The following is a 15,415-nucleotide window of genomic DNA, read 5'->3' on the forward strand; positions in this document are numbered from 1 at the left end:
AACATATAACATAGTTGAACTATATGTGGACTGCATCAGAGGCCTAAGAATAATTTAGGCAGTGATTCTATGGCAAAACTTCTTTCAGCTCTCTTAAATTCCTAGTCAACGTCAGGAACATAGCTTTACTCTATGTGCAAATGCTACCAGCGGATCATGTAGAGAAACCCACTTGGTATCACCATTTGTCATACCAAAAAATTACATGCATCTTATGTTCAGAATACAGATGAAACTCAAATCTTTGGTAATGCACTTCAGAAATGGGAATACTTTTAACAAAAATTTTATCTGGATAAGCAATCATGAATTCTACAACAAAAAATATTTTTACCTGGCAGACTGATCAATAGTTTTGGGGTTTTATTTTACTAAATTAACATTTACCATGTAGTTTTGTTTGTTTGTTTGTTTTTTGTTTTTTTGTGGTACACAGGCCTCTCACTGTTGTGGCCTCTCTCGTTGCGGAGCACAGGTTTCAGACGCGCAGGCTCAGAGGTCATGGCTCACAGGCATAGGCGCTCCGCGGCATGTGGGATCTTCCTGGACCGGCGCACGAACCCGTGTCCCCTGCATCGGCAGGCGGACTCTCAACCACTGTGCCACTAGGGAAGCCCCTACCACTTAGTTTTTCATGTGTAAACAGGTAAGCAGAAAAAAATACCTACAGACAAACAAAAAGTTCATTATGTTAACCAATCAGGGTCTGGAAACTTCTGCAGTTTTCTTCCCAAGTGTTCTCCGATCAAATCATCTTTTTTTTTGTTTTCCAGTAAACAGTAACATAAATACAAATTGTTTAATAATAACCATAAAGTCTCATAGGCTGAGGTTTAAGTATTTATACTTCATATGGTAAGGAGACAGATATTGGACAATTTCTAGACTCCTGAAGATTTGGCATTAAAAACAAAAACCTCAGTCATCAGAATTCCTATTTCTACGTTTGTGACTAACTACATAAATAACCATTGGAAAACAGGACTTTCCAAGCTCACTTTCCAGTTAGACTTTAATCTTAAACGAAGTGTGTATGTGGTTTTATTAATCTACTACAATGCACAAGTTGGATGTCTTTCCATGAATGCTACTTACCACCACTGACATCAACCAATGAAACAGAACACAATACTTACAATTTAATGAAATTCCAACAGCAAACAGTTCCTATGGGTTTTGGTTTCTAATACCTGCCTACCTAAAGTTAATAATACTTATTACCTGTTCAACAATTACAGAAAAATCTTTTAAAGTTAAGGAAAGTTTGAGGTAAATAAAGAATATTCATTTAAGAATGAAATAGTCAAGATTTCCTTTTACTCAAAAAAAACAAAAAACCAAACACAAAAATCACTTCCAAGAGTCAACCTCCATGTACAAAAAGGCAAGATCAATCACGGGACACAAAGGATATTCCAAAGGTCTTTAAAAATGGTAATTAATCTCAAAAAAGGAAAATTAATTTTAGCTTTTATATTTCATTCATTATCAAGACCATATTTGCTTAACAAGATAATTATGCGATTGATACAAAACATACAGCATTTACACTTAACTGTACAAAATAATTTAAGGTTTATAAAAATATTAGAATGTTTAGAGTTGACTGACACAGTCTTAAATCATCTCTTCTAGAGAAGTATAGTAAGACCACTGATTTCCATTTTATTTCTTTTTTAATAAGTCAAACAAAGGATGCTGCAATGCTTCATCCAAGGTAATTCTTTTCACTGGATCATATTCTAACATTCTTTGAATCAGGTCAAACAGTTTCTCATGTTCTTCATCATGACAGAGCATAAATTCCTGAGGGGAAAAATGACTTTGTTTAAGAAAGACAATAAAAAATAGTTAAAACAGGGTGTTTTTTGTGTTTTTTTTTGTTTTACCTTTAATGGCTTGCAGTGTCCCGTAACATATCTACCAGCAGAACTACGTTCCTCCCAATCTAGCTGATTATGATGAAAATACATCTGTTTCCTATAGGAAAGAGAAGTCTGGATTAAATTTTAAGAAAAAAAGAAACCCCAAACCCACATTCTTACCCTGCCCCAAACAGGGGATTGGGGGAAAAGATGGAACCATAGACATCTCTCTATATATACATAAACATACAATTTCTAAAAATCTCAGCAATAATTATATCGGATACCTTATATGGTATTTTTCCTAATCTTGTACCCTCTGAAGTTTTAGTATCCCACCTAAGTTGTACCATATGTGAAACAATGCCAGCTTCAAAAACAGAGGTTCCTAGATCCATTCCTGTAAATTCTGATTTCACTAGATCTGGAATGGGGCTAGAAATCGTTAACAATTCCCTGGATGACTTCTGCGGTGAAGCTATGTTTTGAAACCACTTATAGTATTCTTGTCCAAAGACGTACATGTGGTTTGCAACAGTCTGGAATTCAAATTTAGATAGGACTCCAAAATCAAGCTCTTTTTACTACTCTATGTATTATTTTTAAATCAACCTAGGAAAACATTTATGCAAAGGTTAACCTGAGTATAAAAACACCACTTTATTTACTGGATCACAAAGTAAATATTGCATTACTTTTCAAAAACTTGACTTCATGAAAAAGAATTCAAAATCTACAGTCTTTGGAATAAGCAATAACAACAAAGATGGGTTTTCTATAGTTTGAATATAGGCCACTGCATGTACCCAATAAGGACTTTAATCTTAAAAAGCATACCTTGTTTTCTGAATCATGTGTGTTGGTATGGGTCCTAATATACATTCCATCATTGCCAGGTGTTCTTTATTATCATTAGTCTAAAAAAAATAGGAAAAAGAAACTTAGCACTTTCCATTTCCCTACACGCACATAAAAGGATAACACAAGAAAACAGTGTGTCCGGGACTTCCCTGGTGGTCCAGTAGTAGAGAATACACCTTCCAATGCGGGGGACGTGGGTTCGCTCCCTGGTCGGGGAACTAAGATCCCACACGCTGCGGGGCAACTAAGCCTGCCCACCACAACAAGAGAGCCCGCGAGCCACAAACTACAGAGCCCACACACTCTGGAACCCGCACACTACAAGTGGAGAGAGAAAACCCACGTACCGCAGCAAGAGAGAAGCCCACGTGCTGGAATGAAGACCCAATGCAACCCCCCAAAAAAAGTAAATAAATAAATGTTAAGAAAAAAAAAAGAAAATAGTGTCTCCATAAAAGGACTAGATTAGACAGCTATACAATTTATATTACACTCTACTTCAAAGATGGAATAAAACTGAATGAGCTACACTGATTGTCTGATTTCTGAAATGAATTGGTAAGGTTTGTAGAGCTGATTGAGGAACAACTTTTTAAGTATATTTTACTGAAGTACAGTTGATTTACAATGTTCGAATAATTTGTTTAATGTAAAACAGAACAGTTTTCCTTATTTGTATTACTTGCACTGTTTAACTGAGGGATGACTGGGAAGATTACCAATAACCTGGCTACTCATTTTATCGGTTGCTTAACTAACCTCCATTACCCAATGGATAGCAACTTTGTAACACTAATCCTAGACAATAAAAATACAGTCCCAATAATTCTTACAACAACCTTGAGCTAGGAATGTGGGAACATAACATAACTCAAAAAGGTTAAGATACTAGCTCAAGCTCATATAGCTCATCAATGAGGAAACCTGAGCTGTGAACCCAAGTCAAAACTCATATTCTTAAATTACACAGTAACAGAGCTTTGGCTAAAGTCGAATAAATTGTTAAACTAAATGGTACACTCCTAAGCAGAGGCTGGAAAGCTTCTTCTATAAAGGACCAGATAGTAAATATTTTAGGCTTGGATGGTCACAGATGGTCTCCACCACATATTCTTTTTCATTTTTTAAAGCAGGCATCAGATAGGATATAGTTTGCCAATCCTTGCTCTGAAGAGCAGAGTCTATGTGCAATGCTTTTTAAATCCATTAACTACTGTGCCTAGCACACTGCTTTCAAAATGTTCTTAAGTCATGACAGGAATAAATAATACAAGCTCCATTATCTTCAAAAAGTTCCTTAGTTGAAGACTATTTTGGAGGGTGGAATTAAAATATAAACCACATCTCAAACCAAAGTTAATAATCGACGCTTAAGGTCTCAGAATGATTTACAATCATAAGACCATCTGAAGGATTTTATATGTGTCAGAATGAAGAAAGCATGCACTGTGCTCAACTTTTTCCTTGACCCTATAGCTTACTACCACAAAACCAGACACCACCCCCTAGAAATGTCCGACAGCTATGTTCTAGATATCAAACTTGTCTACAAACTCAGAGTACTTTTAACAGATCTCTACGGAGTAGACAGAAGTTTGGTGAGGTGCCCCAGAGCGGCGAACACATATATTCTGCAACAGCCACCTAAGTGACTTATAATTCATCACAGCTTCCTCCCTCCTCATCCTGCATTGCCATAACCTCAAAGCAACCTTGACAGTATTAGCCAGGAACTTCCTAACCACCCTCACCCCATCCAACAACACACCTTGATCAAATCACAACCCTCTTAAAGTTCTCCAATGGTTACACCACTTGAAGCTTTCAAGACTTTTAGTTTTCCGACATAAGCAAAATTATGAGGAAAACAAGTAGAGACCTAAATAACATTTTCTCCTTTTTGTTCTGCCAAGTAAGCCAATAACTATTATCATTGCATAGAAAGAACATTTTAATACCAAAAAAAACAGGAGAGATAATTTCTAAATGAAAGCCAGAACGGCAACCCTACAAAATCATTTTCATTTTAGACCGGTCTACATTTGGAAACCACTGACTCCTAGGATAAAACAAATACCTTTCTATGGCAAACAAGTCCACTATGAATCAGTACTTGCCTACTGACACCATTTTCCTATTTATCCAAGACACTCCAGCAGCACTATTCATCCTTCCTCAACTAGAGTAGCCTCCTTTATGCCTCTTGCATTTATGAATACCATTTCTTCCTGATATGGCCATCACACACTCTAGTTTTCTGACAAACTCTTACTCTTCCTTATAGCTTGGATTAAACTCTCTATTCCTCAGTGATGCCTTCTCGAAGGAAACTTAACCGTTCACCTTTTCTGGGTTCCCTTCTACATTGTTCCATTATAGCAAGTATCATATTGTACTGTACGTTTTCCCATGTCTATCCTGTGTATGTCTTCCTTGAGGAGAGAGATGCTGTCTTTTCATTTTTATACACACAGTGCTTAGAAATGTGCCTAGGGTGTCATACATGCTTAATACAACTTACTGTTTCTGAATTCTTTTAATAAAAGTGCAACATAACCAGAGCTGAATTAAAACTGACCATAGTAACACTAATGTAAATTTATGAAGGAGCATCACAATAAAATGGATCATATGAAGTCAATATGAACCATGTGTTTAAAAGCTCCACATGCAGAATGAATTATGACCATTCACTGAGAGTAGTTCGTTCAACTGTGGTTTTAGAGAAGGATGACTATTTTGCACATGGAAGTTTACATCTTAAGAATAATGACACTATGGCAACTTTCCAATATGGAAACCAAAACTTTAACATGCCTTTAACATTAAAGCTCATTATGAATCAGTAAGTAACATTTACTAAATACATACCTGAAAGACTGTGAAACCAAGGTAATATTCAATAAGAATGCAACCTATGCTCCAAACATCACATGGCTGAGACCAACCTAAAGCTATTTAAAAACAAAACCAAACATTTTATTAGGCAACAATTTTTAACTGCCAATACACAATATCTTTTCCTATGTGGGTGCTCTCTTTATATAGCCCATTTAGGAGAAGATGATAGTAAATTCAGGGTTTACATTTTTAGTTTTATACCAAACATGATTCAGTATGCTTTCACAGTCCTCCATATCCTTGTATCAACTTACAGTATTTTAACCTGGGGGAGGAGGCATTTTATGGAAAGTAAGAGGGGTGAGCAAATAGTCCATAGTCTCTGAATTGCTTGTGCAATGAGGAGCACTGTTATACCCACTTAACCGTTGTTCTATGAAATTTTACATTTTATTAGTGCAAACATAGGTCAATAATTATCCTCAGAGTGTAGTTACTAACCCCTTATCAATTACCATCAGCTTGATATCTGAGTTTATTTCTTCTATTAAAAGAAATAGTAGTGTCACATAAATTATGTAAGAATTATAATGGATATTATAAGCAGTGTCACCCATAAGCAGAATTATACAGATATTTAAAGTTCACATAGAGAGGTATCTATATATGTACTTTCAGGTTGTCTATACATGATCATATATTTTCTCCTTCAGAATTCTCAATAGTAACATTATTCAGAAAAGAAAAAAACACCTAGCCTTAAGTCTCTATCTATTTAGAAAGGAAAAGAGTAAACCTAAACCATACAGATGTTTTAACCTTTTAAATATTAAGTTTTTAATAAAAAAATAATGTACAAATAAAACCTACTTTAAAAGACATTTCAATTACTTTCAGCAACATTACTGAATTTAAAGACAAAGGAAGAAACAATATATTCAAGGAACTTGACTATGATTTAGCCATTTTTGTTAACCCTCATGGTACTTATCACTTGAACAAAAGGATAATGGAGCATGGTTTCTACTTACAGTAACACATACAAAATCTGCAAATGATAGAGCTTGGATCTAAGATGAAAGTTTTCTTTTCCAGCCACTCCTGTCTCCCAGTCCAGCTTTCTCCCAAGTGACTGTAAACTACCTCATTCTCTTATGGCTCAGCTCTCATACTCTTTGGAATTTCACATCATTCACTTTGACCAACTTCTGTTTACTACCAACACCCAAGACATGAGACCAACTGCCCTCCTCAGTGGTGGCACCTGACAACATCTTCCTCTTCAACCTAATTCTGCCTTAATCCTCAGGAGTAACACTTCACAAACACACAAAGAACCCTTCTAATCTTCCCATCTGTTCATTTCTTTTCCTAAACACCAATAAACCCAATTTCAGATTTATATCAACTATCCCCAGCCTGGCCACACATGGGACTGTATTATTACTAAGAATCACTGTATCTTATGCAATCTAGGAGGAGGCCATTAACTAACTGTAAGATACACCACTGTTTTATGAACCAATAACCAAGAAAAAATGCTGTTTTGTCTTATGTTTCCTCACATGTTAAAATGTGGAGAAAAATCTTCTTCTTAAAATTGATAAAACACAGCAAGTTATCTCTTTTTAAGCTCTGAAAATACCTATCTGTCCACAATCTCCTCCCACACTCTTTTCTTTTACCTTCATTGCAGGCTTCAGTCCTCAACCATGAATACACTTTCTAAACTACTGCAACATAGCAGCTTCTTTCAGACCATACTAAGCAGAAATCCTAGTAACATCAATCTCAAAGATGAGCTCCAAACCTGTGCTATCCTATGTGGTAGCCACTAGCCACATGTGGTTATTTAAATCTAAAAGTTTAATTAATTTAAAATTCAGTTCCTCAGTCACACTGGCTATACTGAAAGTACACAGTAGTCTACGTGTGGCTACTAATGGCTACCATGTTGGATAGTGCAGATATACAACATTTCTATCATCATGGAAAGTTCTACTAGCCAGCACTACAAACTATTCTTAATTTCCTGTCCCTTTTACTAATTCTTTACTCTAGGTAAACATCATTAGTTTGCTTTCACACTCATATTCTCAACTACCCAGTCCTCTTCGACAAAAGGTAAAAAGTGGAAAAGACTGATTCCACAAAGATGTTTTACTAGCCAACCTCGGTTGAAACTTACTTTTGGCAAAGTAATATGCTTATACCATTTAACTATCTCCCAATATCACCTGATCTGAATTTTTCCCACTGTCTCCAAGCCCCCAAATCCATCCCTGACTTCCTTGCTCTATCAACATGACTCGGTCTCGAACTTTTAAATTTTGAGGCCTAAGATGTGCTCTCCCTCACTGAGTTCCCTTTTATTAATATTGAAAAACCCTGCACCTTAACTAATTTTCCTTTCCATGCTTTCCCATGTCAAAGATGATCAAAGAAGCTCTCCTCTTAGACTAGCCGCTCTTTCTTCTCCTCTTAACCTCCATCCACCCTACATCTAGACGTCTGCCAGCCAAATCTTTAGCATTTTCACCAGCACCATGCTTTGTGATGAGACGAAAAGAGGTGCCCACATCGCTTCAAAATCACACTGCTGTCATGGACTTAGCCAATACAGCTTGTTCTCTTATGATCTTGTAAGACTGACTTGTTCAAAAAGAACCACCACCTGGAATATCTTTACAGATGATATCACATTTTTCCCACTCAGGAAAATTATTTATAGCAATGTCCAGACAGCTTTTATGAAAACAGAAAACATTTTCTGTACACTGCTAAGAAAATTACAGCTATCCCCCAACTACCTGCCCCCCAATAAAAGCTATAGAGAACAAAAAATCTCTTTTTCAATTAAAATATCAGGAAGTCTGGTATCTACTAACCCAAAATGACCTCTGGAGCTCTGTAATGCCGTGTAGATATCACAGTGCTATGATGTTCATCATCGTATGTTGCACTTCCTAAGTCAACAATTTTGACATCTGTGTTTTTCAGTGTGCGTTCATCACGTTTCTAGAGATACAGTTAAGTAAACACAAAGATCAATAAAGATATGAAATATTTTATAGCACTATCCAAAAGGCTTGCACATGAATTCTCTTTTTGATTTTCAAAATAACCCCATGAGAAAGGCAAAGGATTACCCTTTTTGGGTTAAACGTCAGGATATAATAAGCCTCAAAGGTAAAATTCCTCATCCAAGGATCACCAAGCTAAATTAATTTTAAAGACAACTACCAAAATTAAAACAAGTGTAACTTACCATTTTTGAATTATACTTGACTACATAGTCAGACTCCACAAATAAAATATTTTCAGGCTTCAGATCTGTATGGGTTAATTTATTATGATGCAAAACTACAAAAGAACAAAAAGACATTATTAGTTTCACTTACAAATTTAATCTGTACCGGGGGAAAGGAGAATTAGTAGTAGAGGTAGGGATCAAAAGTGGTTTCATCTTTACTTGCAACGTGCATTTTTAGTGACAATGGTTTGATATGTTGCTTGTCCAATAAAACCTTTAATTGACTGGTATTTAAAAATTTAACAAGTATACTTACAATTTACTGACTGACAGATCTGATATGCCATTTGCCTGATATGGTCAATTTGAAATGGCAGAAAGCTATTTTCTTTAATGAAATCATAGGTACTAAGTCCCAGGAGTTCGAACACAATACAAATATGACCATGATGATCAAACCATTCTAGCATCTGGACACATCGGCTGAAACAGATCCGAATACAAATAATTCAGTTCACAGAATTCTGATTATTTCATGGAACATAATGGATCACAGTTCCAAGTTTCTTACTTACAAGACATTATTGGGATCAGTACTATTTAAATGCTCCAATACTTTGATTTCTGAATGAGCTGCTTCACGATATGGTCCCACATTTTTTGTGATTTTCACTGCTACATGTATGCCACCCCTTAAAAACAAAATGAAAATGGTAAATGTACAGAAGGGCGTTGAAGACATGTATCCTCTAAAGCAGCTGTCCCCAACCTTTTTGGCACCAGGGACCGGTTTCATGGAAGACAAGTTTTCCATGGTTGAGGGGAGGGTGTGATGGTTCAGGTGGTAATGCAAGCTATGGTGAGCAGCAGATGAAGTTTCACTCGCTCGCCCACTGCTCACCTCCTGCTGTTAGGCCCAGTTCCTACCAGTCCACGGCCCAGGGGTTGGGGACCCCTGCTCTAAAGCATCATCTTGTTAAGTACCAATCACTCTATGCTATTTTCCTAAAATAATCTTTCAGGGTATATTATAGCAGATCTATAAACATTTTTTCAAAACATTTTGACAAAATATACATTATACAGAGTGATGATTTCTCTTAATACTTAAGAACGTTAATGTTTGTTTCCAAAAGTTTAAATTGACCTAGATTTTATAAGTAGTTTTTTTTTTAAAAAAGGATAAAAATATAAACCTTGAAGATACTACTGCTGAAAACATTCACTCATTCGCCAGGCTAGACCGAATGTGCCAGATGTTGCATTGGAATCACTGTTAAAAAGAGCTTGTCCCATGTACCTCACAGTCTAATGGAAAAGACAGACACTTGAACAACTTATCATTAGGTTAGAAGTGCCTGGTATAAGGAATAGAGAGAAGAAAGAACCTAACCATCAGAGTTAGGGGAGCTCAGACTTCTTCAGAGAAGAAAGACAACTATCAGTTTGTTAGATAATTCTGGCAAAGGAGACACCAGCAATAAGTCATCAAGCCAAAAAAATGTTTAGTGCATTCACGGATGCGAAGAGGTATAAATAGCAACAATGTAGGGCAGCGTGTTTTAGACCGGGGCATCTGTAGTACTTCCTAAAAAGTACAGAGGGAATTCCCTGGTGGTCCAGTGGCTTAAGACATGAGCTTTCACTGCCGTGGGCCCAGGTTCAATCCCTGGTCGAGGAGCTGAGATCCCGCAAGCCATGTGGTGCGGCCAAAAAAAAAAAAAAAAGCCGTAAATGATTTTGAGGAAAAGGATTTCCAAATCTTCAGCTTCCTTCTGTCCTCTTTTCTAAACCTGATCTTCTTGAATACAAGCCAGCAGTCAACCCTGCATTTTTCACTATGGCCTTCCCACATTACAAAAGAGAACCCCATGCACGTGAAATTAATATGGCAAGGTTTGTGCCCCAGGCTGTTTATAAAAAAGAAAAAAAAATTCTTTGAGGCAAAAATTTTTCTAGTGGCTGAATAGCAAACCTATTCCGAACTCATTTCTTTTGACAAGGTCCCAATGAAGTTGTGGGCTGATATATAATCATCAAACTAAATTTTTAATGATTTATCTCCCTATGATGTATAGCATATATCTCAAGACTTAAAAGAATTACTATAAAACTGCTGTGACAAAACTTCTTCTAGTCTCATCTATTTCATCATATGGACAAGTTTTCTAACTGCTAATAAGCTATAAAAATGAACAGTGCTAATAGCTATAAAAATGAAAAATGGATAATGGTGTTAGCTAATGCTACTATAGTAATCATATTGCAGTATATAAATGTTCAAACCAACGTTATACACCTTAAACTTATAAGCTTTCATATTACTTGTCAATTAAAAAAAAAGAAAAATGGAAACTTAATGTTAAAACAGTAAGATTTATCTATGGACACATGAACTCATTTTTTTAAAGGCCCCAACCATCTCGATAAAAGATATATTTACAATTACATTGTATGTTTTAGGTCTAATAAGTATCAAAATTTGTAACAGATTTGTACTTGATCAATTGAATAATCTTCATTGGAATATCTCAAATACTCAAGTCTTGGAACCTCAAGAAATTTTTAAAAGACCTCAATGGGACAACTAGTGAAATGTGAATCAGGTTGTAGATAAGCTGGCAAAACTTGAAAATACATATAACATGTAAATATAGAGAATGATTAAACACTGTAAAATGTTAACATTTGTGGAATCTGGGTGAAGAATAGATGGGAATTCTTAGCAACTTTCCTAAGTCAAAGTATTTCAAAATATCTTAAAATTTTACTTTATGTTCACATTTTTGTCATAGAGAGGAAAGGGTGATAATAAAAGACACTTAGGATAATATTCTTTATGAAAAGTGAAGTAAAAGTTAAGTTCAAGATAAAACATTTCTAAGTATTCAAGAAAAGTTTGTTCATGGATGACAGGAGGTATCAAGCTGTTGTATTTAGATTCCCCCAAACATATTTAGAAAGAGAGATATGTTTTTTTAAAAAAAATCACCATTTACAATAAGCTGGAAATTACATCCTCAACTATTTTATGATGAAAAGTATAGATGTCAATTTAGAAATGTGCAGTTTCCACTAAACTGTTGTAAGACGTTCACTTACAAAAAAATTTGCAACCGCAGAATAGAGATCCTAGAGGAAAACATGAAAATGAAGCAGAGAGGGTCAAAGAACAAAAAGTTTAGTATAACTCATTAAAGAATCTGGACTTTATTCTGTAGGCTTCAAGTAATATAATTTATTTATAGTTTGAGAAGCTAACCCTAACGTGCAAATATTATCCTTTGGAAATAAAAGTTTTTGAACCAAGAAGATTAGACATGCTAATTTATTGTCTCTGCAATTCAAAAGTAGGGTAAAGCACTCCAAATCTCTTATAGAAAGCTAAGGACCTAAGTTCTGGGAAAGTCTTCACTTGAACACTGACATTAATTTCCATGAACTCCATCTGATAAACATTTTCAGCATTCTTGGTCAAAATCCATACTTATGGTAAATAAATCGTACACAGTTCAAGAACTTCTGAATACTTATACCTCCCAGGAAAACACATAGCTACCACTTAAATTCCATTTCATCTAAATTATGGATCCTTCTCCACCAAAAATATCAGAATGTTCAAAAAAGAAAAACAACAAACTTACATGCCATGATCAAGGCACTCTACAACTCTGCCAAAGGTCCCTTCTCCCAAAGTGTTCACGATTTCATCTAAAGTGAGGGGGGAGAAAGAAGTGTAAGTACCTGAGTACAAATTATCAGTTATTCAAATAATGAATGCTTAAGTGTGGAATTTTTTCAAATGCTCTCTATTAAAGCATAATTAAGGTTCCAGCCCTCAAATTATTTGATTTTCAGATGCTACAAAAATAATGTAGATAGCTATCTTTCTTGCTCTAATCTCAAATTCCACTGATTATTTTGGAACTTTAGAGTAGAAATATTTAAACTCTATAGAAAAGAAGAAATACAAAAGAACAACAAACAAACCCACAAAAAACAAAACAAAAAAGCAATGAAGAGTTCTTTAGCCCCCCGCTGACAAACTATTCTTAAAAAGATTATTCTGTCTGCAAAGTTTAAAAAGTGTTGAAAAATATTCTATACATCTTGCTTTTAGAACGGCTCCACTTTGACAGATAAGGTGACCCTCTTCATCATCTTCTATACTCCTGGATCTTTTCCTTTGGTGGCTCTTCTGGAACGGCAAGTGGGCAGCACCAAGATCGTCCAGCCAATCAATATAGCAGAGTGAATTCAGGGCAGAATACGCAATTCATTCAGCGGGGAGATATTCAGGCATTCCGATAAGAACCAGGCCACGAAGAGTTGGCAGGAGCAAGTTCAAATTCACTCCCCAGAGATTCACAGGACACAGTTTATGTTACAGAAGAAAAACATGGCAAGATTTTCAGATAAGTTACTTAAAGTGGCAATAGAAAAAACAACACAATTGTCTCTAAAATACTGACTTAATTGAAGTCTGAAATTTAAAGAATGCAATGTCATGATCTATTAATCTCGTTATAAAATAGCCTATGCTGTGAGTTGAGATGTCTAGTTTGTCAGGAAAATGTTTTAAAACGTCAAGATTAGCTCAAATTGATACTTAGCAATATTTTTAAACATACTTATTAAAATAAAAGGGGAAAATAAAGGCTAATGTCAATGTTTGATCTAATCAATGATAGTTCTACTGAAGAAAACTTGGGGAGGAAAATAATAACTCATAGTTTACTGCAAACAAGTGAAGATTCATGAGTGAAAAAAAAAGGCAGGCTTTCTGGACAATAATTTCCCCTTCAGCACCCACTTTCAGAACTCCAATGGAACTAATTGCAGATTGTGCTATACACAGGGTAAGTATCCACCAGTGCAACTTTCTACATTTGTCTCCAAGTACTGGGAAAGGGGTTTCTTTTAAAGTAAAAAATGTTTAAGATGAAAGAAAAGATGGGTGCTTCATCTTTTCGTATGATTATGTTATAAAAGATAAAAATATTTTTAACATTAAAATCAAGAACCTCATGATCTGGTCTGCAGAAAATGAGTAAATGTGGGCAAATGAGGACTAACTAATAAATGCAGATTAGTTATAAGAATTTGGAAGTTTCCTTTAAGGATTCAAGTAATATAAACACAATTATATTCATATAGTATTATAAACTTTTTCAAACTTATTGGCTCAGTAAGAGCTTTTACACACAAATAAGTATCCACCCAAAATAAAAACAAAATCAATCATACCGAACGTGACTGATTACTTGAACATTGTCTATTACGCTTCCTTTTAGGACTGCTTCTCCAGCTTCGGACTGAAGATTTACTGCAGTGGATTCGATAACTGCTTTCAACGTCTCTGTGATAACGTCTAGGAACACATCTTTTGCAGTAATCATTTCTGTATTCAGCAATGTTAAGAACATATCTTTTGCAGTAGTCATTTCTGTATTCAGCAATGTTAAGAACATATCTTTTGCAGTAGTCATTTCTGTATTCAGCCATGTATCTCCGGTCCTGATAATATCTCTCATTCAAGAACCTTGCTTCTAAATAATGACTGCAAACACATTAAAGGATTTAAAATTACTCTCTTCATTCTAGAACGCTTTAACGTTTAACCACATTTTAACGTGGTTAAAATAAAACATTCTCTCAAGAATTCCTGGTTTCAACAGCTAACTCAATAAAAGAAAAAAATACAAATTGATGAATTAGAACTTATACTTAACTCACAAAACTTAAATAATTTTACTTTAACCAACAAGCAAATGGGTACATATATCTCTATTAATATATACTGCTATGAAGGAACAAACCTTGGGTCAAATCATTCAACATATTCAGTGTTTACTTGATTAAGTGTCCCTTTACCTTCTGGTGAAAGTTAAGACCAAAAATTCACAAAACTGCTCTTCTGAAATTCATCAATCTTATGATATATGCATCTGTAACTAAGCTCTCTTCCTTTTTGCAGAGCCACACACAACATGAGGCAGGCAAAACAGGATTCCTTTCCTTCTTAATGTAAGTTAGGTATCTCTGGCACACAGAGTTCTTTCACGAAGGGTGTATTAGAGCTAAAAGGAATCTTAAATATATTTCAGGCCTTTCATTTTACAGATGACTACACTGAGATCCCTAGAAGGAAAACGATTTGCCATGGTTGTAGAGCACATTCTAAATCCTATTGTATGTGCCAGTATTATTATACACACCACCTATTCCATCTCCTCTCCTCTATTTCGAGCTTCCTGTATCTTTCTGAGAAATAGTCAACACAGTTTTTGAACGCTGCTTCATGTGCCAAAAATATCCAAAATATATGCCCCTCAAATGAGAAAAGGTTCTTATAATTGCTTGCTTAGGATTTCCCAACTCCCTACTTGCCTTTGCATTTTGAATTTCCTGTCACTCCTGCTTGTTAAATAAACAAGAATTCAGGGAAAACAGCATCATCTGGTGCCATAGTGCTTACCTTCTTTTTGATTTTTTTATTTTTTTTGCGGTACGCAGGCCTCTCACTGTTGTGGCCTCTCCCGTTGTGGAGCACAGGCTTCAGATGCGCAGGCCCAGCATCCATGGCTCATGGGCC

At 35.5% G+C, this 15,415-nt stretch overlaps 2 protein-coding genes across 2 annotated transcripts in view; both read right to left on the reverse strand.

The window, feature by feature from the left end:
• Positions 1 to 15,415, reverse strand: part of LOC309803858 (dual specificity protein kinase CLK4-like) — a gene marked incomplete at its 5' end in the record, with an annotated part of 214,810 nt that overhangs the window by 195,435 nt on the left and 3,960 nt on the right. Inside the window, one exon of the mRNA XM_082620698.1 lies at positions 14,294 to 14,380. Within this exon, the coding sequence (XP_082476824.1) occupies positions 14,294 to 14,380 (87 nt within the window). The remainder of the gene's footprint in view (positions 1 to 14,293; positions 14,381 to 15,415) is intronic.
• On the reverse strand, positions 1,666 to 14,264 carry LOC309804395 (dual specificity protein kinase CLK4-like; the record flags this gene model as incomplete). The annotated part of the gene is made up of 12 exons (XM_082621743.1): positions 1,666 to 1,806; positions 1,890 to 1,980; positions 2,703 to 2,782; positions 5,598 to 5,680; positions 8,456 to 8,585; positions 8,836 to 8,930; positions 9,137 to 9,303; positions 9,396 to 9,512; positions 12,465 to 12,531; positions 12,928 to 13,018; positions 14,068 to 14,203; positions 14,245 to 14,264. The coding sequence occupies 12 exons, from the start codon at positions 14,262 to 14,264 to the stop codon at positions 1,666 to 1,668; spliced, it is 1,218 nt and encodes a 405-aa protein (XP_082477869.1).

This window comes from Mesoplodon mirus (assembly GCF_964341445.2).
Source record: "Mesoplodon mirus genome assembly, chromosome: 5".
NCBI lineage: Eukaryota > Metazoa > Chordata > Mammalia > Artiodactyla > Ziphiidae > Mesoplodon > Mesoplodon mirus.